This window comes from Salvelinus namaycush, chromosome 20, assembly GCF_016432855.1.
Source record: "Salvelinus namaycush isolate Seneca chromosome 20, SaNama_1.0, whole genome shotgun sequence".
Lineage (NCBI taxonomy): Eukaryota > Metazoa > Chordata > Actinopteri > Salmoniformes > Salmonidae > Salvelinus > Salvelinus namaycush.
Genome location: NC_052326.1, coordinates 31,742,911 through 31,768,883, shown reverse-complemented (window position 1 = coordinate 31,768,883; position 25,973 = coordinate 31,742,911). Strand labels below are relative to the sequence as shown.

The 25,973-nt window shown below is 41.2% G+C and overlaps 2 protein-coding genes across 2 annotated transcripts in view; one reads left to right on the top strand and one right to left on the bottom strand.

Annotated features, from left to right (window-relative positions):
• Positions 1-3,221: 3,221 nt before the first annotated feature.
• On the top strand, positions 3,222-5,160 carry LOC120064574 (HIG1 domain family member 1A, mitochondrial-like). The gene is made up of 4 exons (XM_039015165.1): positions 3,222-3,354; positions 3,925-4,020; positions 4,563-4,697; positions 4,862-5,160. The coding sequence occupies exons 2-4, from the start codon at positions 3,930-3,932 to the stop codon at positions 4,924-4,926; spliced, it is 291 nt and encodes a 96-aa protein (XP_038871093.1). The 5' UTR covers positions 3,222-3,354; positions 3,925-3,929; the 3' UTR covers positions 4,927-5,160.
• A 4,294-nt stretch (positions 5,161-9,454) lies between these two features.
• Positions 9,455-25,973, bottom strand: part of LOC120065250 (natural resistance-associated macrophage protein 2-like) — a 44,986-nt gene continuing 28,467 nt past the window's right edge. Inside the window, exon 17 of the mRNA XM_039016077.1 lies at positions 9,455-10,033. Coding sequence (XP_038872005.1) covers positions 9,956-10,033 — 78 coding nt within the window. The 3' untranslated portion in view covers positions 9,455-9,955. The remainder of the gene's footprint in view (positions 10,034-25,973) is intronic.

Below are 25,973 nucleotides of genomic sequence, written 5' to 3'. Positions count from 1 at the left end.
ACTCTAAATGCCCTGTTCCTACTCCTCACCATTTCCCCACACTCCTCCGTCCACCATGGGACTGCTTTCTCCTCCTCCCTGAACTCTTAGGTACAGCCTCAGTAGCTTCCCCCATTAATGCTGTTCCCACCCAGTTATTCATACTATCCACATCCCCTCTCATATCCACCCGAGCCATCACCTGCTCACTCAGCTCCTGAAACTGATCCCACATTGCCCTTCCAAACACCCACCTGCCTACTCCATCCACTGACACCTCCTCCTCCTTCCGTCCTACTGTGCATACTATGGGGTAATGATCACTCCCTACTGTCGCCTCCTCCAATATTTCCCACTCACAGATTCCTGCCATCGCACTAGATACCAGAGAGAGGTCCAAGGCAGACTCTTTCCCTGTGGTTACATCAATCCTGGTCCCTTGGCCATCATTCAGGCACACCAGATCTTTCATTCCTATCAGATTTTCCATCACTTGGCCATTTCCAAGTGATTTGAGATTATATTTGAGATTCTTCAAGTAGCTACCCTTTGCCTTGATTACAGCTTTGCACAGTTTTGGCATTCTCTCAACCAGCTTCACCTGGAATGATTTCCCAACAGTCTTGAATGAGTTCCCACATATGCTGAGCACTTGTCGGCTGCTTTTCCTTCACTCTGCGGTCCAACTCACCCCAAACCATCTCAATTGGGTTGAGGTCGGGTGATTGTGGAAGCCAGGTCATCTGATTCAGCACTCCATCACTATCCTTCTTGGTCAAATAGCCCTTACACATCCTGGAGGTGTGTTGGGTCATTGTCCTGTTGAAAAACAAATGATAGTCCCACTAAGCGCAAACCAGATTGGATGGCGTATCGCTGCAGAATGCTGTGGTAGCCATGCTGGTTAAGTGTGCCTTGAATTCTAAATAGATCACTGACAGTGTCACAAGCAAAGCACCCCCACACCATCACACCTCGGGGTGTTAACCCCGGTGTCCTGGCTAAATTCCCAATCTGGCCCTCAAACCATCACGGTCACCTAATAATCCCCAGTTTACAATTGGCTCATTCATCCCCCTCCTCTCCCCTGTAACTATTCCCCAGGTCGTTGCTGTAAATGAGAACGTGTTCTCAGTCAACTTACCTGGTAAAATAACGGATAAATATATATATATTTTTTTAAATAGTAATGGTTTCTTTGCAGCAATTTGACCATGAAGGCCTGATTCACACAGTCTCCTCTGAACAGTTGATGTTGAGATGTGTCTGTTACTTGAACACTGTGAAGCATTTATTTGGGATGCAATTTCTGAGGCTGGTAATTCTAATGAACTTATCCTCTGCAGCAGAGGTAACTCTGGGTCTTCCTTTCCTGTGGCGGTCCTCATGAGAGCCAGTTTCATCATGGTTTTTGCGACTGCACTTGAAGAAACTTTCAAAGTTCTTGAAATTTTCCAGATTGACTGACCTTCATGTCTTAAAGTAATGATGGACTGTTGTTTCTCTTTGCTTTATTGAGCTGTTCTTGCCATAATATGGACTTGGTATTTTACCAAATAGGGCTATCTTCTGTATACCAACCCTACCTTGTCACAACACAACTGATTGGCTCAAGAAGAAAATAAATTCCACAAATCAACTTTTAACAAGGCACACCTGTTAATTGAAATGCATTCCAGATGACTAAAAATCAAGAAAAACCCTTGAATGAGTACGTGTGTCCAAACTTTTGACTGGTACTGTATACAGTATCACTTGTTGGCCTATCCCTCTGTACTGGTACAGATCTACTACTCACACCACTCCTCTCAGGATCCCTCCCCCTTGACCCATTTTCTACCAAGACCATGACAAAGACTCACTGAAGGTTTGACAAGCAGCCACGCGAAACGGTCTTGAGTGACAACAAATCTGCCCAATTAGCTGGTTCACTTGAAATACGGCCTCTTCAGTTGACCCGGCCACTTTGGTTGACACGCCCACTTCCAAAGACACTCCAGATACCCATGACTCTGGCATACGGCTACTACCATTCCTTGATGACTCAGGCATATTTGCTGACTGAGATCAATCAGCACCTTTTATTCATTTGAAATAAACAAATAAAATCTTCAAAAAATCACAGGTACCTAACGTTACCTACATAAAAAATAGAAGAAAATTAAATATTGGATAATTTTGTCCTTTTTTTTATAGTATATTACACTACACTAACATTACTGCAGCTGTTCTAACACGAAAGGAATATTGCCGTGCGCGAGAGGCAGGTTGAGGTTTCCAGGGTTAGAGTAGTGCAGAAGATATCATAAGCTGAGGCAGTGAAGAAAATAGAGGAAGATGTGTCAAGGGGGAGGGATCCTGAGAGCAGTGGTGTGAGTAGCAGATCTGTACCAGTACAGAGGGATAAAACAACAAGTTACTTATATTTTTTATTTAACCTTTATTAAGCTAGGCAAGTCAGTTAAGAACAAATTCTCATTTACAATGACGGTACAAACATTATTGGGCAAAGACAACAGCACAACGGGCAAGAAGGTAGAGGCAACAATACATCAGGCAAAGCAGCCACAACTGTCAGTAAGAGTGTCCATGATTGAGTCTTTGAATGAAGAGATGGAGATAAAACTGTCCAGTTTGAGTGCTTTTTGCAGCTCGTTCCAGTCGCTAGCTGCAGCGAACTGAAAAGAGGAGCGACCCAGTGATGTATGTGCTTTGAGGAATGTGACTGGCAGAACGGGTGTTGTATGTGGAGGATGAGGGCTGAGGTAGGCATCTCAGATAGGGGGTGGGATGAGGCCTAAGATAGGGGGGGTTTCAGTAAGATATATGTATAATATATATGATTTAGTAAGATTGGATTTTTGGCATTTATAGCAATGGTTATCAACTGTACTGCAGGGATGGAATGTAAATAGCAGAAAATAGAGGTTGTGGTGGTAGCTGCAGAAAGGTACTTGGGTGTGCGAGACTTAAGGTCAGAGTTACAGGGTGTGTTAAGTGGTTGTGTCCCATCCTTTCAAGCTGTTGGCCTGAAGTAGGACTAAATAGATTTAAATCCTGGAGTATTGTGTATATATTTTATTATAAAAAAAAAAATTGTGTGTGAGTGTAGTGTTAGATGGTAGGGTATTTGTTTTATTTGTTTACTTTTTCAAGCGAAGTATAAGGGAGTTATACTCCAGTCTGGGTAGGGGGCGGTAATGCAACATTTATTGGATGCCAATTGCCTTTAACCCTCACCGAAGAAGAACATAGGAATATTGCGTATTACGGATGCGATAAATTGACTTGACTTCGAAGGTTGGAATAGACAGCAACAGGTAGCCGAAGAGAGGGTCTTCAGCATTTAACCGGATCGTTCGACAGAGGACGAATGTGAGTTATTAACCTACTAACGTTAAAGCTCACTCGACGGGCTGTGTAATGTCAATATTGAGAGATTATGTTGTGAATACTGAACCATCCTTTATTTCCAGATAAACCCTGATTCTGTCCTTTGAAGGGATGTTAGCTAGTAGCTATTAACTTTAGGTGACAATCTAAGGTCACGACGACAAATAACTTGTTATGAAAACAAAGCGGTGACTAATGATTGTCAAACATCATCTGTTAGTTTAACATGCGAGTCACCGGGCAGAAGCTCGAACTCGGGACCCATCGGCCTAGTAGTGAGTCTGTACTGTAGTTGATTAGTAAACTGGAACAGATAAATTCAAGGTGTTTTCCTGCTATGTGTCACGTAGCTAGTATGTTGTGTAAGGACATGTTGTGTTATAAGCAATGTATATGGAATATAAATTATGATTAAATTATTGCAATTTTAATGGACTTGAAGGAAAAACTATATACATTACTTTAGCAAGTCCGTATGACAGATTAATATAAATTGGACTGTTATTGATCCATCAAGCCAGTTCTCTCATGTCTGCCCCTCTTTCCTCCTAGTTACCATGTCCTCCAACAACAATTTTTCATCATTTGATGATGAGAATGAATCAAAATTTATGAGGAAAGCAAAGGAGTCGCCGTTTGTCCCAATAGGTAAGTGAAGCTGTAGAATTTAAAAAATATTTTCAAGGGCAGGAATTATGTTGGGTTTCATTGTAGTGGAGGTTTTCCATAGTGCATGTTTGAGTGAATCCCAGTCAGTCATGGAATAAATTGCAATCCACTCTTCCAACCCTGGTTCTATGGTTAGATATCATACACCCAGTAACCTAACGTAGCAGGCATAAAACAAACTCAGTAGTGGAGTTCCCACATCAGGTTTTACGTGGAAACGGAAGCTAGGTTGAATTAGCTGTGTCCCTGAAAACCGAATGCATCCGGTTGTCAACTCCACTATGCCCAGTGCTTGACTTGGGCAGGAGCTCACCGGAACTGAGTACTGGCACCTCAAATTTTCTACAGCTTGAGGTCCTGCACCTCCTAGAATAACAGTTCAAAATTATTGTGGAGCTCCTGCACCTAAATGTAAACGGTACCCAAAATAAGTACCGGCACCTATTTCAGTCCAAGTCGAGCACTGGGTAGGCCTACACCCACCCAGTCATCATTACATTTCCCATGTGTGTGTTTTACAGGCATGGCAGGATGTGCTGCAGTGGTAGCCTTTGGTCTGTGGAGGCTGAAGTCACGGGGGAACACAAAGATGTCAGTCCACCTCATCCACATGCGTGTTGGAGCTCAAGGCTTTATAGTAGGCGCAATGACATTAGGTAAATCCTAATCCAATATGTGCTGTATAACAGATACACAGGCCCAACGGCTAATATCTCTCTCAATTTACAGGGGAAACATGTACCACACAAGACTGACTGTGTTGTCCTTACACACTAACATATAATAGACCACGAACATGACTTTGTTTGTCTATTTGTAGGGGTGATCTACTCCATGTACAAAGAATACAGTGCCCACAAGGACCTGGGTAAAGACAGCAAGTGAGCCTACCAGCCAATCAGCAACTGGCTTGACCAGAGAACGCATCAAGCCTGCCATTCCTGCATTGTACTTTTTGAAATAGAAGTCCTAGAATGGATCATATCTGTCAAAGTAACATTCCATTGATGGCAAGTCATTTATACTGAACAAACATATGAATGCAACATGCAACAATTTCAAAGATTTTACTGAGTTACAGTTCATATAAGGAAATCAGTCAATTGAAATAAATTCATGAGGCCCACATCTATAGATTTCACATGACTGTGCAGGGGTGCAGCCATGGGTGGGCCTGGGAGGGCATAGGCCCACCCACTGGGGAGCCAGGCCCAGCCAATCAGAATTAGTTTTTTCCCACAAGGGCATTTATTGCATGTGCCCTCAACTTGAGACATCTGTGGCATTGTGTTGTGCCAAAACTGCACATTTTAGTGGCCTTTTGTCCCCAGCACGAGGTGCACCTGTGTAATGATCATGCTGTTTAATCAGCTTCTTGATATGCCACACCTGTCAGGTGGCTGGATTATCTTGGCAAGTGAGAAATGCTCACTAACAGGGATGTAAACAAATTTGTGCCCACAATGAGAGAACGCTTTTGCTTATGGAACATTTCTGGGATCTTTTATTTTTGCTCATCAAACTTGGGACCAACAATTTACATGTTGCGTTTATATTTTTCTGTATATTTTGGATGAGGTTGTCTTTTTTTTTTTGTTTAGTAACATTTCAATCTGGCAATCACTTTGAAAAAGTATATACATGTCAGGAAATTGGCCAGCACATCCATTGTGTGTTCTGTTTATCATTCTCTCTGCTAGACAGCTGCTGTAAACCACTAGTAAAATATCACCTTTTAGGTAACTAAACCCATAGACTACTATAGTTAATCCATACACTGAACCTAGCCATGAGTTAATTGTGTGTGTGTATATAGCTTATTTACTTTGACATGTGAGTGAGTGATTTTTTTTATTCTACATGAACAGGTACAGAAGTAGGTTGTACTTTCAATTAACTATCCACACACTAACTAGTCTAACGAGAAGTATTGGCAAAAAAACTTATCGAGCTCAGGCGCTCACTCTGTCCAGCCTCACTGTTCATGAGTTTGTACTTTGAAAAATATTTTTTTTGATCATAATTTGTACTTTTATTCATACAAAATGTATGGTATCAACAAAACTTGTAACATCCAAACTGTTACTTTGGTTTTCCTTAATATCTACTTGACAAATTACAAGTACTGACCTGGCTTTCTACAGTACATAAAATCAGTTTAACTATATACCTTACAGTGGATGATTCCTGTTAGAATGACATTAAAACAATCCAGAGTAATAACTTGACTAAAGTGGTGGCCATGCACATGCAGAGACCTTATATTTATGCTCTACACTCAATGTCAGTAGATGGAAACAACATTGATCACTATTGTGTCATGGTTGATTCATATTGTCATCAGGAACTGTATTTAGCAGTGACACTGACTTCAGACAGCGCCAAGCAGCAGAAAAGGTCTACATCTTTCATTTGTTATGGGCTTTGGAGACAACTTACACTTCAATGGGTAGAGTTCTGTACAAACAAAAACAATGGCTTTCACAGAAAGGTTAGTATCACATCGTCCTTTCCCTTAAATGATCCTCAGGTAATGGGATAATTTGGGCATGACGTGGGCTTTGATGCCTTTCACTGTAAAGCCAAAGCAACAGTTTTACTGAGGTGCTTTGACCAAAATAGCAGGAAATTAGTAAAAGGGTCAAATTATACAACAGATTTTCAATGAGTACTCCCAATATATCTATTTACATTTACATTTAAGTCATTTAGCAGACGCTCTTATCCAGAGCGACTTACAAATTGGTGCATTCACCTTATGATATCCAGTGGAACAACCACTTTACAATAGTGCATCTAAATCTTTTAAGGGGGGGGGGGGGGTTAGAAGGATTACTTTATCCTATCCTAGGTATTTGTGCCTTGGGTGTGAAATTGCATTTGTTAAAATGTATAATTATTTTGAGCACCCCTGTCCCAGTTTAAGCAGGGCAGTGGGTGCATATGCATGCATATCTTTTGAAAATAAATAAAGATGGTGGCCAATATATTCCAAGTGCCTGACCAATTAGGTTAGGAAGTTAAATTAAAAAAAAGATGTTCTAAACAATAACAAAGCCGTTACCCCACCTGTGTTTTGTAAAAAGCTGAGGTATGGGCCTGGAGAAATGTAACCACGCAAATTCATAGACCGAGCTATTAAAGCAAGCCCTGACCTTCCAAGATATCAAAATGATAGCTTTAAGCACGTATCGAGGATATTCAGAGTTTGGTTCACATTTACAATGTTTCCAGACATTGCAGTAAAACAAGCTTATATTTTTGGTTCTGATGGGGTATACCAGTTGAATTAAACTCATGAGGCATTTATAAGAAACAATATTCCTCAAGAATCAATAGATATACACTGAGTGCACGAAACATTAGGAACACCTTCCTAATATTGAGTTGCACCCCCCTTTTCCTTCAGAACAGCATCAATTCGTTGGGGCATGGACTCCATAAGGTATCGAATGCATTCCACATGGATGCTGGCCCATGTTGACTCCAATGCTTCCCACAGTTGTGTCAAGTTGGCTGGATGTCCTTTGGGTGGTGGACCATTCTTGATACACATGGGAAACTGTTGAGCGTGAAAAACCCAGCAGCGTTGCAGTTCTCGACACACTTAAACCGGTCTTGCCCATTCACCCTCAATGTCAAAAATCCTTCTTTAACCTGTCTCCTCTTCATCTAGACTGATTTGAAGTGGATTTAACAAGTGACATTAATAAGGGATTATAGCTTTCCCCTGGATTCACCTGGTCCTTCTATGTCATGGAAAGAGCAGGTGTTCCTAATGTTTTGTACACTCAGTGTATATTAATTTATATGCAACACAATTTATGTAGCAACTTGGCCCTTTAAGTATTCTATATCTTCTCAATTCTTACCAAAGTGAAGTTATTTGTTCTCATAAATTAAAAAAATCTACAACATATAGTACCAGTCAAAAGTTGACACCTACTCATTGATGGGTTTTTATTTTTACTATTTAATTTAATTTTTACTATTTTCTTCATTGTAGAATAATAGTTTAGACATCAAAAATATGAAATAACACATGGAATCATGTAGTAAACAAAAAAGTGTTAAATCAAAATGTTATATTTGAGTTTCTTCAAAGTAGCCACCCTTTGCCTTGACAGCTTTGCACATTCTTGGCATTCTCTCAACCAGCTTCACCTGGAATGCTTTTTCAACAGTCTTGAAGGAGTTCCCACATATGCTGAGCACTTGTTGGCTGCTTTTCCTTCACTCTGCGGTCCAACTCATCCCAAACCATCTCAATTGGGTTGAGGTCGGGTGATTGTGGAGGCCAGGTCACCTGGTGCAGCACTCCATCACTCTCCTTCTTGGTCAAATAGCCTGTACACAGCCTGGAGGTGTGTTGGGTCATTGTCCTGTTGAAAAATAAATGATAATCCCACTAAGCGCAAACCAGATAGGATGGCGTATCGCTGGTTAAGTGTGCCTTGAATTCTAAATAAATCACTGATAGTGTCACCAGCAAAGCGCCCCCACACCATCACACCTCCTCATCCATGCTTCACGGTGGGAACCACACATGCAGAGATAATCCGTTCACCTAATCTGTGTCTCAAAGACATGGCGGTTGAAAAAAATAAAAAATAATCGCAAATTTGGACTCATCAGACCAAAGGACAGATTTCCACAGGTCTAATGGCCATTGCACGTGTTTCTTGGCCCAAGCAAGTTTCTTCTTATTATTGGTGTCCTTTTGTAGTGGTTTCTTTGCAGCAATTCGACCATGAAGGCCTGATTCACGCAGTCTCCTCTGAACAGTTGATGTTGAGATGTGTCTGTTACTTGAACACTGTGAAGCATTTATTTTGGCTGCAATTTCTGAGGCTGGTAATTCTAATGAACTTATCCTCTGCAGCAGAGGTAACTTTGCGTCTTCCTTTTGTGTGACGGTCCTCATGAGAGCCAGTTTCATCATAGCGCTTGATGGTTTTTTGCGACTGCACTTGAAGAAACTTTCAAAGTTCTTGACATTTTCCAGATTGACGGACCTTCATGTCTTAAAGTAATGATGGACTGTTTTTTTTCTTTGCATATTTGAGCTGTTCTTGCCATAATATGGACTTGGTCTTTTACCAAATAGGGCTATCTTCTGTACACCACCCCTACCTTGTCACAACACAACTGATTGGCTCAAACGCATTAAGAAGGAAAGAAATTTCACTAATTAACTTTTAACAAGGGACACCTGTTAATTGAAATGCATTCCAGGTGACTACCTCATGAAACTGGTTGAGAGAATGCCAAGAGCGTGCAAAGGGTGGCTACTTTGAATAATCTCAAATCTAACATATATTTAGATTTGTTTAACACTTTTTTGGTTACTGCATGATTCCATATGTGTTATTTCATAGTTTTGATGTCTTCACTATTATTCTACAATATAGAAAATAGTAAAAATAAAGAAACTCTGGAATGAGTAGGTGTGTCCAAACGTTTGACTGGTACTGTACATACATATTAATTGGAGGAAATTGCCTTTTTGGTAATAAATTGTGTAATACATACTGTGTATTTCCCATCTAAAAATATAACAGCGTTTCAAAGTCATATGGAAATGCTGACCTGAGAAAAGGCCGGCGCACTTGCAGAATTTTAAAAGCATGCTCAACATGATAAAAACCAAAAACTCATTGATACTAACTTTAAGATAATGCCAATCATAGTTAGGCTACCTGCCTAGTGGAATGTCAAGTGAGGGGTTCAAGGCTTCTTGTAAGGGATAGATGATGACGAAGGGCACTTACAAAGGTCTCGTTGGCACTAAGGCAAAGAAGGAGGAGCACTGTACTGGCTGAGCCTGTGGTCCCATGCTTCCACCATGTTAGGTCACCCCTGTCTAGCTACTGACTTTACCACTGCTAATATCCACCCCTCCAACGTGTCCTCCTTATCTCTCCACCATCGTGTTGCTGTCCATGTCATTCAGCAGGTAAACGTCTATGTGGCCCGTCAGCCTCAGACTCATCTGTTGAGAAGAGAGGAGGGTGAGAGATGGTTCATCTCATGTAATCTGAGTTTGATTATCTTATTACTCAAAGTCATAAGCACTCGATTGGTGGGACGTCCCGTTCATCAACTCAATAATCATTACTGGCATGCTTAAGCAGTTGTGTTTTGACTATGCATAGGCTACGAACTGTAAGCAGCAAAGCACTTTTCATCAAGTGATTGTGACTGGGATTGTGATTGGTATCTATAGTCTCAAATTTTGAAATGAAAATAAATGTATCACTGACACCAACCAAAAACATAGTATGTGCTTACCAACACAACACTTTTGCTCATTGGGCCTGGTGGTATGTATTCATTATTGTGAAATCACAGTACAAGTTCAAGAGCATAAAATGTGGTCAGTCCAGTGCAATGCGTAGATGCGGGAGTATGGGACATCAGGACTTTTATTATGTAGTGGTTGCTACAGACCACTATTGTGTGTAGATTGATGAGGAAAAATATTTATTTAATACATTTTAGAATAAGGCTTTAATGTAACAAAATGTTGAAAAAGGGCAGGGGTCTGAATACTTTCCGAATGGACTGTAGGTGAACAGAAACGTGCGTCAAACTTAACCCAAATACAGACATTGGTGTAAAACAAGCTTATATTTTTGGTTCTGATGGGGTATACGCGTTGAACTAGGCTCATGAGGCATTTCTAAGAAATAATTATTCAAGAATCAATTGATAAAGTGTACAAAACATTAGGAACACCTTCCTAATATAAAGTTGCACCCCCTTTATCCCTCAGAACAGCCTCAATTAATCAGGGCATGGACTCTACAAGGTGTCGAAAGCATTCCGCAGGGATGCTGGCCCATGTTGACTCCAATGCTTCAAGCTGGCTTGATGTCTTTTGGGTGGTGGACCGTTCTTGATACACACGAGAAACTGTTGAGTGTGAAAAACCCAGCAGCATTGCAGTTCTTGACACACTCAAACCAGTGCGCCTGGCACCTACTACCATACCCTGTTCAAAGGCACGTTTTATCTTTTGTGTTTCCCATTCACCCTCTGAATGGCACATACAATCCAAGTCTCAATTGTCTCAAGATTAAAAATCCTTCTTTAACCGGTCTCGTCCCCTTCATCTACACTGACTGAAGTGGATATAACAGGTCACATCAATAAGGGATCCTAGCTTTCACCTGGATAGTCGATGTCATGGAAAGAGCAGGTGTTCCTAATGTTTTGTACACTGTTTCATCAATACAGGACCTTCTAAGTAGGTTTGCATGAGTGGGAGTTTCAGCTTTCCATGATGACATAACCATGTGGTAAATGTATTAATAGACCAATAACAAAGAGTTCCGGTGCGGATTGCCCCCACCCTGGCAGTACTGGCAACACTAGCTGCAGTAACCCATGGGGAGGGGGTCACACTCAGACATTCAGAGAGGGGGCATATTATTGTGGCCCTGGTGGCACAAAATCAAAGGTCGGACTGCACGGAGATGCTTGGGAATATGGTCACAACGGGGGACCACATGTCGGTGTTTCAGGGGAAGGGGGTATATCTGATCTCCATCACCTAGGACGTGACAATGGTTAATCAAATAGCCCAATTTTGCCAATTTTTGCAGGCCTTCTCATACAGTTGCAACTGTATATGCATTCGTAAATCAAGACCTTTCTTGAGTTGGGCTCTGGGATGGTGCAACTGTTGAGCATCTGAGTCTATGGTTGTTTGTGGTGGAAAGGGGTTAAGTGTGTATGAGTGTTTGTGTGTGTGTGTATCCCACAACTGTTGCGAGGGAGTAAAAGATGTTTGGGACAATATAGGATGAATCACAATAATTGTTTGCTAAAATAATAATTGCTTGCCAAAATGTAACTTTTGTAATTGCAATACTGGTAAGAGATAACAATCCTGTGCATAATCTGCATACATTACGACAAATATTAATTGCTAATTATGGAAATTAAGATAAAAAAGATAAATATTTAAAAATCCTGTTTAATAGCTATATATAATACAAAGCGAGGTGAGGGCAATGGAAATGCTTTTGGCGGTTCATCTGCTTCTGTTCTGTGGGGGGCACTGTGTGCTCTTTTTGAAGGATGGGTCCCGGTCGCCATGGGATCCGGGGGGGGGGGGGGGGGGGGGTTTGCCGGTCATTAGGATGACAACACAACGCGGGATGAGGGGTTTTAGCGGGTGGAATAGTGGGTACCAATTGTAGGTTTACTTAGTAGCAATGCAAATATCATGGTACAGCTATATAGACAATCATCATGTTACTTTTTAATGGTACGTTTACAAACATATATTATGATAAATAGAGTTGAAACTTGTGTCTCATTATGGTAATTGGTGAAATAAGTATAGCCAGTTATAATTGTAATGGCTTAGCAAATAAGAAAAGACGATCAGTATTTACCTGGTTAAAAGAGAAGCAATATATTATCTATTGTTTCAGGAAACTCATTCAACAGTTTTGATGAAGTTTTGGGGGAAAAGGACTGGGGGTGGCGAAATATATTTCTCCCATGGGCAAATAAATTCAAAAGGGGTGATGATATTAATTAACAGTAAATTTGATCCAAATTGTCCAAACAGATCCTCAAGGTAGATGGATGATTTTAAATATGTTATTGGACCATAAACAGATATGGTCCATATAATGATGATCCATGCTTCTTTGAAAATACATTCTTATATATATCAACCCTACAAGCAACACAAGACTATTATTATGGTAGGAGATTATAATACGGTTTTAAATATCTCTATGGACCGTAAAGAAAAAAACACTACAAACTATCACCCTCAGGCACTTAAGGAAATCATGAATGTCGTGGATATATGGAGGCTTAAATACCTTGACCTAGTGAGATATACATGGTGGAGGCTTAATCAAGCTAGTCCTCTTGATCGCTTTCTTATGTTGTTCTCTCTGGCGCCTATCAAAAAGTGTTGATAGGGGACAGAATGTGATCAGGCCATCACATAATTGGTGCATATATATACATACATACATACATACATACATACATACATACGAGTTGAAGTCGGAAGTTTACATACACTTCGGTTGGAGTCATTAGAACTTGTTTTTCAACCACTCCACAAATGTATTGTTAACTAACTATAGTTTTGGCAAGTCGTTTAGGACATCTACTTTGTGCATGACACAAGTAATTTTTCCAACAATTGTTTACAGACAGATTATTTTACTTATAATTCACTGTATCACAATTCCAGTGGGTCAGAAGTTTACATACACTAAATTGACTGTGCCTTTCAACAGCTTGGAAAATTCCAGAAAATTATGTCATGGCTTTAGAAGATTCTGATAGGCTAATTGACATAATTTGAGTCAATTGGAGGTGTATCTGCGGATGTATTTCAAGGCCTACCTTCAAACTCAGTGCCTCATTGCTTGACATCATGGGAAAATCAATAGAAATCAGCCAAGACCTCAGAAAAGAAATTGTAGACCTCCACAAGTCTGGTTCATCTTTGGGAGCAATTTCCAAATTGGGAATGTGATGAAAGAAATAAAAGCTGAAATAAATCATTCTCTCTACTATTATTCTGACATTTCACATTCTTAAAACAAAGGTGATCCTAACTGACCTAAGACAGGGAATTTTTACTAGGATTAAATGGATCACCACTTTATTTTAAGAATGTGAAATGTCAGAATAATAGTAGAGTGATTTATTTCAGCTTTTATTTCTTTCATCACATTCCCAGTGGGTCAGAAGTTTACATACACTCAATTCGTATTTGGTAGCATTGCCTTTACATTGTTTAACTTGGGTCAAACGTTTCGGGTAGCCTTCCACAAGCTTCACACAATAATTTGGGTGCATTTTGGCCCATTCCTCCTGACAGAGCTGGTGTAACTGAGTCAGGTTTGTAGGCTTCCTTGCTCGCACACGCTTTTTCAGTTCTGCCCTCAAATGTTCTATTGGATTGAGGTCAGTGCTTTGTGATGGCCACTCCAATACCTTGACTTGTTGTCCTTAAGCCATTTTGCCACAACTTTGGAAGTATGCTTGGGGTCATTGTCCATTTGCGATCAAGCTTTAACTTCCTGACTGATGTCTTGAGATGTTACTTCAATATATCCACATAATTTTCCGCCTCATGATGCCATCTATTTTGTGAAGTGCACCAGTCCCTCCTGTAGCAAAGCACCCCCACATCATACTGCTGCCACCCCCGTGCTTCACGTTTGGGACGGTGTTCTTCGGATTGCAAGCGTTCCCCTTTTTCCTCCAAACATAACGATGGTCATTATGGCCAAACAGTTCTATTTTTGTTTGATCAGATCAGAGGACATTTCTCAAAAAAGTACGATCTTTGTCTCCATTTGCAGTTGCAAACCATAGTTATGGCGGTTTTGGAGTAGTGGCTTCTTCCTTGCTGAGCGGAGTTTCAGGTTATGTTGATATATGACTCTTCTTACTGTGGATATACACTGCTCAAAAAAATAAAGGGAACACTTAAACAACACAATGTAACTCCAAGTCAATCACACTTCTGTGAAATCAAACTGTCCACTTAGGAAGCAACACTGATTGACAATAAATTTCACATGCTGTTGTGCAAATGGAATAGACAAAAGGTGGAAATTATAGGCAATTAGTAAGACACCCCCAAAAAAGGAATGGTTCTGCAGGTGGTGACCACACACCACTTCTCAGTTCCTATGCTTCCTGGCTGATGAAGCATTCCTATGCTTCCTGGCTGATGTTTTGGTCACTTTTGAATGCTGGTGGTGCTTTCACTCTAGTGGTAGCATGAGACGGAGTCTACAACCCACACAAGTGGCTCAGGTAGTGCAGTTCATCCAGGATGGCACATCAATGCGAGCTGTGGCAAAAAGGTTTGTTGTGTCTGTCAGCGTAGTGTCCAGAGCATGGAGGCGCTACCAGGAGACAGGCCAGTACATCAGGAGACGTGGAGGAGGCCGTAGGAGGGCAACAACCCAGCAGCAGGACCGCTACCTCCGCCTTTGTGCAAGGAGGTGCACTGCCAGAGCCCTGCAAAATGACCTCCAGCAGGCCACAAATGTGCATGTGTCAGCATATGGTCTCACAAGGGGTCTGAGGATCTCATCTCGGTACCTAATGGCAGTCAGGCTACCTCTGGCGAGCACATGGAGGGCTGTGCGGCCCCACAAAGAAATGCCACCCCACACCATGACTGACCCACCGCCAAACCGGTCATGCTGGAGGATGTTGCAGGCAGCAGAACGTTCTCCACGGCGTCTCCAGACTCTGTCACGTCTGTCACATGTGCTCATGTGCTCAGTGTGAACCTGCTTTCATCTGTGAAGAGCACAGGGCGCCAGTGGCGAATTTGCCAATCTTGGTGTTCTCTGGCAAATGCCAAACGTCCTGCACGGTGTTGGGCTGTAAGCACAACCCCCACCTGTGGACGTCGGGCCCTCATACCACCCTCATGGAGTCTGTTTCTGACCGTTTGAGCAGACACATGCACATTTGTGGCCTGCTGGAGGTCATTTTGCAGGGCTCTGGCAGTGCACCTCCTTGCACAAAGGCGGAGGTAGCGGTCCTGCTGCTGGGTTGTTGCCCTCCTACGGCCTCCTCCACGTCTCCTGATGTACTGGCCTGTCTCCTGGTAGCGCCTCCATGCTCTGGACACTACGCTGACAGACACAGCAAACCTTTTTGCCACAGCTCGCATTGATGTGCCATCCTGGATGAGCTGCACTACCTGAGCCACTTGTGTGGGTTGTAGACTCCGTCTCATGCTACCACTAGAGTGAAAGCACCGCCAGCATTCAAAAGTGACCAAAACATCAGCCAGGAAGCATAGGAACTGAGAAGTGGTGTGTGGTCACCACCTGCAGAACCATTCCTTTTTTGGGGGCGTCTTACTAATTGCCTATAATTTCCACCTTTTGTCTATTCCATTTGCACAACAGCATGTGAAATGTATTGTCAATCAGTGTTGCTTCCTAAGTGGACAGTTTGATTTCACAGAAGTGTGATTGACTTGGAGTTACATTGTGTTGTTTAAGTGTTCCCTTTATTTTTTTGAGCAGTGTATATACTTTTGTACCCGTTTCCTCCAGGATTTTCACAAGGTCCTTTGCTGTTGTTCTGGGATTGATTTGCACTTTTCGCACCAAAGTACATCAATCTCTAGGGGACAGAACGCGTCTCCTTCCTGAGCGGTATAATAGCTGCGTGGTCCCATGGTGTTAATACTTGCGTACTATTGTTTGTACAGATGAACATGGTACCTTCAGGCGTTTGGAAATTGCTCTCAAGGATGAACCAGACTTGTGGAGAATTGTTTTTCTGAGGTCTTGGCTGATTTCTTTTGATTTTCCCATGATGTCAAGCAAAGAGGCAATGAGTTTGAAGGTAGGCCTTGAAATACTACCACAGGTACATCTCCAATTGACTCAAATGATGTCAATTAGCCTATCAGAATCTTCTAAAGCCATGGAATCATTTTCTGGGATTTTCCAAGCTGTTTAAAGGCACAGTCAACTTAGTGTATGTAAACTTCTGACCCACTGGAATCGTGATACAGTGAATTATAAGTGAAATAATCTGTCTGTAAACAATTGTTGGAAAAATGACTTGTGTCATGCACAAAGTAGATGTCCTAACCAACTTGCCAAAACTATAGTTTGTTAACAATACATTTGTGGAGTGGTTGAAAAACGAGTTTTAAACGACTCCAACCTAAGTGTATGTAAACTTCCAACTTCCACTGTAAATGGTAGATTATCGGACACTCAACAAGGTGGTCTGATTTTAATTATTACTGAAACAGGATTCAAGTGGTATTTATAAAGATCCAGTCCATTTACAAAATGGGAGGCCTCTTTCACTTCAGTATTGTGACGCAAAAATTAGAGCTAAATGCTTAGCGCATAGAATTAAAAAGGTTTTGTCAGATATTATTTATCCTAATCAGACAGGTTTTTTACATGGATGATACATTGGAGATAATATAAGACAAGTACTGGAAACAATAGAACACTATGAAATATCTGGGAAACCAGGCCTGCTTTCATAGCTGACTTTGAAAAGGATTTTGATAAAGTACGACTTGAGTTTATATATAAATGCCTGGAATATTACAATTTTGGATAATCTCTTATAAAATGGGTTAAGGTTATGTATAGTAACCCTAGGTGTAAAATAGTAAATAATGGCTACATCTCAGAAAGTTTTAAACTGTCAAGAGTAAAACAAGGTTGTCCACCATCGGCATATCTATTCATTATTGCCATCAAAATGATTCATGTTTTCTTTTAAATCCACAATTAGAATCCCTCCACAGCCTCATAGAGGATCTAGATACTTTTTCTAACCTCTCTGCATTAAAACCAAATTATGATAAGTGTACTATATTATGTATTGAATCACAAAAAAATGCAACTTTTACATTACTGTGTAGTTTACCAATAAAATGGTCTGACAGGGATGTGGACATACTCTGTATACATATCCTGAAAGAAAGAAATGATCTCACGCCAATACATTTTAATAGAAAGTTAGCAAAAATAGATAATTTTTTCTACCATGGAAAATAAAACATGTCTATTTGTGGAAAAATAACCTTGATTAACTCTTTAGTCATATCACAGTTGACCTATTTGCTCATGGTTTTGCCTACACCTAGCGACCTGCTTTTTAAATTACATGAGTAAAAAAATTGATTTTATTTGTAATGGCAAGCCAGACAAAATTAAATGGGCCTATTTATATAATGAATATGAATTCGGAGGGCAGAAATGATTAAATATTAAAGCACTAGACCTCTTACTAAAGGTGTCAGTCATACAAAAGTTAGACTTAAATCTGAAATGGTTCTGTATTAAATTTGTAAGAATGTCTCACCCCATGTTCAAGAATAGCCCTTTTCCCTTTATTCAGACAACAAATCGCTCACTTTTGGTTATTTGAAAACAAAATATCGTTATTTTGTAAACAAGCCATAGAAAGTTGGTTGCAATATCAGTTTAATCCACCTGAAAAAACAGAACAAATAATACAACAAATAGTGGTTAAACTCAAATATACTAATTGATAAAAAAATATTAAAAAGTTTTCAGATACATATAAAAAAAAAAGTATAATCTTTGTAAATGATATCATAAATAGGACTGGTGGAGTTGTCACACATGCAGCTAACACAGACATATTGAAATGTCTGCTCTACCCAAAATTACAACCAACTAATTGCACCATTACCACAAATGGAAGAGGCAAGTGGAAGGGGAAAAAGTATGAAACTTGCCATGCATTAAAGACCAAAATTGGTTAAAGAAAATTGTGATAAATAAAAATATATACCAAATTCACTTAATAAGTACCAAAAAATGTACAGCTGTGCCAAATAAATTGCAAAATAGTTGGGAAGAGATTTAATGTACCGATTCCATGGCACATGGTTTATGAAATGACACGCAAAATGACACCGGATTCAAAACTTAGATTTTTCTATTTAAAGTATACAATATTCATGCAACCAATAGAATGTTATATATATATGGGAGATACAATCTTCCCAGCGCTGCAGATTTTGCTGCGAGGAGGCAGAGTCATTAGATCATTTATTTTGGTACTGTGCATATGTAGCTCGTTTTTGGTCACAGGTCCCGTAATGACTGAAAAATTGCAACATTTGCCTAGAACTAACGCTGCAGATAGCAATACTGGGTGATTTGAAAAGTCATAGTCAATCAAGAAATAATATAATTATTATTTTTGCAATTTTTTTTCTTTAATTTACAATCTGTAGAAACTATGAGAATAGAAAGGTTCAGTACTTTTGTGAAGCGTCACAGCACAGTTGAAAAATATATGGCAAATAAAAATCCAATATGGATGGTGTTAAGAGATAGATGGAAGTGGCTGAATGGAGCTGAAGGGTGGGACTAATAACAAGATAACCAATGTAAAACATACGGGGTCTGTAAAATGTTTATAGGTTCAGAACTTTTGTGAAATAGCAGTTACAAATATATGGCAAATAGAAATCAAACTGGATGGACATCAGAAATAGAGGAAGGCCAGGACAAAAAACAAAATATAACTATTGTAAAATATACGTCTGTAAAACGTGTATAGTATGTATAAGCTGGAAGTAGAAGCCTAAGTGTTATTGTTTATTAGTTTGCTTTAATTGGGGGAGCAGTGGTAGGGTTGCGGGGAATAATAAAGGTATATTCAAAAGAAAAAAAGTATACACACATACATGTATGTATGTATGTATGTATGTGTCTATATATATATATGTATGTGTCTATATATATATATATATATATATATATATATATATATATATATATATACATACATATATACACTGCTCAAAAAAATAAAGGTAACACTAAAATAACACATCCTAGATCTGAATGAATGAACTATTCTTATTAAATACTTTTTTCTTTACATAGTTGAATGTGCTGACAACAAAATCACACAAATTATCAATGGAAATAAAATTTATCAACCCATGGAGGTCTGGATTTGGAGTCACACTCAAAATTAAAGTGGAAAACCACACTACAGGCTGATCCAACTTTGATGTAATGTCCTTAAAACAAGTCAAAATGAGGCTCAGTAGTGTGTGTGGCCTCCACGTGCCTGTATGACCTCCCTACAACGCCTGGGCATGCTCCTGATGAGGTGGCGGATGGTCTCCTGAGGGATCTCCTCCCAGACCTGGACTAAAGCATCCGCCAACTCCTGGACAGTCTGTGGTGCAACGTGGCGTTGGTGGATGGAGCGAGACATGATGTCCCAGATGTGCTCAATTGGATTCAGGTCTGGGGAACGGGCGGGCCAGTCCATAGCATCAATGCCTTCCTCTTGCAGGAACTGCTGACACACTCCAGCCACATGAGGTCTAGCATTGTCTTGCATTAGGAGGAACCCAGGGCCAACCGCACCAGCATATGGTCTCACAAGGGGTCTGAGGATCTCATCTCGGTACCTAATGGCAGTCAGGCTACCTCTGGCGAGCACATGGAGGGCTGTGCGGCCCCCCAAAGAAATGCCACACCATGACTGACCCACCGCCAAACCGGTCATGCTGGAGGATGTTGCAGGCAGCAGAACGTTCTTCACGGCGTCTCCAGACTCTGTCACGTCTGTCACATGTGCTCAGTGTGAACCTGCTTTCATCTGTGAAGAGCACAGGGCGCCAGTGGCGAATTTGCCAATCTTGGTGTTCTCTGGCAAACGCCAAACGTCCTGCACGGTGTTGGGCTGTAAGCACAACCCCATCCTGTGGACGTCGGGCCCTCATACCACCCTCATGGAGTCTGTTTCTGACCGTTTGAGCAGACACATGCACATTTGTGGCCTGCTGGAGGTCATTTTGCAGGGCTCTGGCAGTGCTCCTCCTGCTCCTCCTTGCACAAAGGCGGAGGTAGCGGTCCTGCTGCTGGGTTGTTGCCCTCCTACGGCCTCCTCCACGTCTCCTGATGTACTTGCCTGTCTCCTGGTAGCGCCTCCATGCTCTGGACACTACGCTGACAGACAGAGCAAACCTTCTTGCCACAGCTCGCATTGATGTGCCATCCTGGATGAGCTGCACTACCTGAGCCACTTGTGTGGGTTGTAGACTCCGTCTCATGCTACCACTAGAGTGAAAGCACCGCCAGCATTCAAAAGTGACCAAAACATCAGCCAGGAACCATAGGAACTGAGAAGTGGTCTGTGGTCACCACCTGCAGAACCACTCATTTATTGGGGGTGTCTTGCTAATTGCCTATAATTTCCACCTGTTGTCTATTCTATTTGCACAACAGCATGTGAAATTTATTGTCAATCAGTGTTGCTTCCTAAGTGGACAGTTTGATTTCACAGAAGTGTGATTGACTTGGAGTTACATTGTGTTGTTTAAGTGTTCCCTTTATTTTTTTGAGCAGTGTATATACACACACTACATATATATATATAATATATATATATATATACACACACATACATATATACACACATACAGTGGGGAGAACAAGTATTTGATATACTGCCGATTTTGCAGGTTTTCCTACTTACAAAGCATGTAGAGGTCTGTAATTTTTATCATAGGTACACTTCAACTGTGAGACGGAATCTAAAACAAAAATCCAGAAAATCACATTGTATGATTTTTAAGAAATTAATTTGCATTTTATTGCGTGACATAAGTACTTGATACATCAGAAAAGCAGAACTTAATATTTGGTACAGAAACCTTTGTTTGCAATTACAGAGATCATACGTTTCCACAGAGCCACTCCTTAGTTGCCCTGTCTGTGTGTTTCGGGTCGTTGTCATGCTGGAAGACCCAGCCACGACCCATCTTCAATGCTCTTACTGAGGGAAGGGGGTTGTTGGCCAAGATCTCGCGATACATGGCCCCATCCATCCTCCCCTCAATAGGGTGCAGTCGTCCTGTCCCCTTTGCAGAAAAGCATCCCCAAAGAATGATGTTTCCACCTCCATGCTTCACGGTTGGGATGGTGTTCTTGGGGTTGTACTCATCCTTCTTCTTCCTCCAAACACGGCGAGTGGAGTTTAGACCAAAAAGCTCTATTTTTGTCTCATCAGACCACATGGCCTTCTCCCATTCCTCCTCTGGATCATCCAGATGGTCATTGGCAAACTTCAGACGGGCCTGGACATGCGCTGGCTTGAGCAGGGGGACCTTGCGTGCGCTGCAGGATTTTAATCCATGACGGAGTAGTGTGTTACTAATAGTTTTCTTTGAGACTGTGGTCCCAGCTCTCTTCAGGTCATTGACCAGGTCCTGCCGTGTAGTTCTGGGCTGATCCCTCACCTTCCTCATGATCATTGATGCCCCACGAGGTGAGATCTTGCATGGAGCCCCAGACCGAGGGTGATTGTCCGTCATCTTGAACTTCTTCCATTTTCTAATAATTGCGCCAACAGTTGTTGCCCTCTCACCAAGCTGCTTGCCTATTGTCATGTAGCCCATCCCAGCCTTGTGCAGGTTTACAATTTTATCCCTGATGTCCTTACACAGCTCTCTGGTCTTGGCCATTGTGGAGAGGTTGGAGTCTGTTTGATTGAGTGTGTGGACAGGTGTCTTTTATACAGGTAACGAGTTCAAACAGGTGCAGTTAATACAGGTAATGAGTGGAGAACAGGAGGGCTTCTTAAAGAAAAACTAACAGGTCTGTGAGAGCTGGAATTCTTACTGGTTGGTAGGTGATCAAATACTTATGTCATGCAATAAAATGCAAATTAATTACTTAAAAATCATACAATGTGATTTTCTGGATTTTTGTTTTAGATTCCGTCTCTCACAGTTGAAGTGTACCTATGATAAAAATTACAGACCTCTACATGCTTTGTAAGTAGGAAAACCTGCAAAATCGGCAGTGTATCAAATACTTGTTCTCCCCACTGTATATATACATACACAGTGGGGCAAAAAAGTATTGTCAGCCACCAATTGTGCAAGTTCTCCCACTTAAAAAGATGAGAGGACTGTAATTTTCATCATAGGTACACTTCAACTATGACAGACAAAATGAGAAAAAAAAATCCAGAAAATCACATTGTAGAATTTTTAATGAATTTATTTGCAAATTATGGTGGAGCCGCACCTCTATTGATGTATATACATCAATAGACATCTGTATGAATCAATGATGTCGCTTTGCGGATGGTGATTCTCTGATCCACCTCTACGCAGACGACACCATTCTGTATACTTCTGGCCCTTCTTTGGACACTGTGTTAACTAACCTCCAGACGAGCTTCAATGCCATACAACTCTCCTTCCGTGGCCTCCAACTGCTCTTAAATGCAAGTAAAACTAAATGCATGCTTTTCAACCAATCGCTGCTCGCACCTGCCCGCCCGTCCAGCATCACTACTCTGTACGGTTCTGGTTAGACTATAAACTCTCCTTCCAGACTCACATTAAGCATCTCCAATCCATAATTAAATCTAGAAATCGGCTTCCTATTCGCAACAAAGCATCCTTCACTCATGCTGCCAAACATACCCACATAAAACTGACTATCCTACCGATCCTTGACTTCGTTGATGTCATTTACAAAATAGCCTCCAACACTCTACTCAGCAAATTGGATGCAGTCCATCACAGTGCCATCCGTTTCATCACCAAAGCCCCATATACTACCCACCACTGCGACCTGTTTGCTCTCGTTGGCCCTCGCTTCATATTCGTCGCCAAACCCACTGGCTCCAGGGCATCTAGAAGTCTTTGCTAGGTAAAGCCCCGCCTTATCTCAGCTCACTGGTCACCATAGCAGCACCCACCCGTAGCACGCACTCCAGCAGGTATATTTCACTGGTCACCCCCAAAGCCAATTCCCCCTTTCCTTCCAGTTGTCTGCGGCCAATGACTGGAATGAATTGCAAAAATCGCTGGAGTCTTATATCTCCCTCACTAACTTTAAGCATCAGCTATCAGAGCAGCTTACAGATCATTGCACCTGTACATAGCCCATCTGTAAATAGCCCATCCAACTACCTCATCCCCATATTGTTATTTATTTATATATATTTTTTCCTTCTCCTTTGCACCCCAGTATCTCTACTTGCACATTCATCTTCTGCACATCTATCACTCCAGTGTTTATTTGCGAAATTGTAATTATTTGCCACTATGGCCTATTTATTGCCTTACCTCCCTAATCTTACTTCATTTGCACACCCTGTATATAGACTTTTCTATTGTGTTATTGACTGTACGTTTGTTTATTCCATGTGTAACTCTGTTGTTTGTGTCACACTGCTTTGCTTTATCTTGGCCAAGTCGCAATTGTAAATGAGAACTTGTTCTCAACTGGCTTACCTGGTTAAATAAAAAATAGAGCTGGCGGGATTTTCCATGCACAGGCAGAACAGAGAAGCCATGTCAAAAACAGCTGGTGTGCAATGTCTTATATTAAAGAAGTCTCGAGGTATTGCTCGCTTGAGGTAGAGTAGCTTATGATAAGCTGTAGACCACACTATCTACCAAGAGAGTACTCATCTATATTATTCGTAGCCGTCTATTTACCACCACAGACCGATGCTGCCACTAAGACCGCACTCAACCAACTCTATAAGGCCATAAGCAAACAAGAAAATGCTCATCCAGAAGCTGCGCTCCTAGTGGCCAGGTACTTTAATGCAGGCAAACTTAAATCAGTTTTACCAGCATGTCACGTGCAACCAGATAAAAAAAAAATGCTAAAAAAACAAACAAACTCTAGACCACCTTTACTCCACACGTAGAGATGCATAAAAAGCTCTTCCCCACCCTCCATTTGGCAAATCTGACCATAATTCTATCCTCCTGATTCCTGCTTACAAGGAAAAACTAAAGCAGGAAGTGCCAGTGACTCACTCAATACGAAAGTGGTCAGATGACGTGGATGCTACGCTTACAAGACTGTTTGTCTAGCACAGACTGGAATATGTTCCAGGATTCATCCAATGCCATTGAGGAGTATACCACCTCAGTCATCGGCTTCATCAATAAGTGCATCGATGACGTCGTCCACACAGTGACCGTACGTATATATCCCAACCAGAAGCCATGGATTACAGGCAACATCCGCATCGAGCTAAAGGCTAGAGCTGCCGCATTCAAGGAGCACTAATCCGGACGCTTAAAAGAAATCCCGCTATGCCCTCCGATGAACCATCAAACTGGCAAAGTGTCAATACAGGATTAAGATTGAATACTACTACACCGGCTCTGACGCGTCAGATGTGGCAGGGCTTAAACTATTACGGACTACAAAGGGAAAGTCGGATGCGATCTGCCCGGGGAGCTAAATGCCTTTATGCTCACTTCGAGGACAGCAACACTGAAGCATGCACGAGAGCACCAGCTGTTCTGGATGACTGTGATAATGCTTTCGGTAGCCAATGTGAGCAAGACCTTTAAACAGGTCAACATTCAAAGCCGCAGGGCCAGACGGATTACCAGGATGTGTACTCAAAGAATGCGTTGACCTCAACTAGCCTGTACACTGACTCGGTACCCACTGTATATAGCCTCGTTATTGTGATATTGTGTTACTTTATTATTTTTTACTTTAGTTTATTTGATAAATTTTCTTAACTCTTGTTGAACTGCACTGTTGGTGAAGGGCTTGTAAGTAAGCATTTCACGGTTTAAGAGAGGTAGACCAGTAACCCAAAGGTCGCTGGTCCGAAACGACTAGGTGGGAAAAAAACATGTCTGTGCCCTTGAGCAAGGCACTTAATCCTAACTGCTCCAGGGTCGCTGTCAATGGCTGATCCCTGGATCTGATCCCTGGATCTGATACCACTCTCCGAGGGTGTCTCGGGGAGTGGGATATGCAAAAAAACACTTTTCAATCCACACATGCGTATAATACGCACTTGTGCATGTGTGAAATAGGACAAACGTAAACACCCAACTATTTATTATTAAAGAGGGGAAAAAAAGTTTAAGAAACGTAAATCCTTTATCGAACACCAAGACACGAGACATCTAGAAATATCCTTGTTTGTTTTGATTTTTATTTTGGATACATGGTGTTGCTTTATTCAGTAGTGAGACAGACACTGTCGTATAGCTTATATCTACAGTATGCTTCACTTGGTTCAGTTGGGTTCAAACACACCTCTAGTTGAAACAATGCACTGCTAAGAGTCTGCTCAACATGTCTGTGCCTGTATTACACAGAGAGAGGCACTGATATGACACTACAGATAGTTACATTTGAGTTTCATCTCTTAAAACCTTGGTAAAAACATAAAATCCTTAAAACCTTTTATAGCTGCTGAATATTATTCTTAGTCAAATAGATTGAGCTTGACCATGCAAGAACTGCATGAATTAGGTTTACAGATTGGTCTGTTGCATTAAACATCAGCAAGAAACCAGTTCTGTATTTGTATGTTCAATCTTAAAACAATATATTGCTGACAAGCAAAACATTTTGGGACTGTCAACA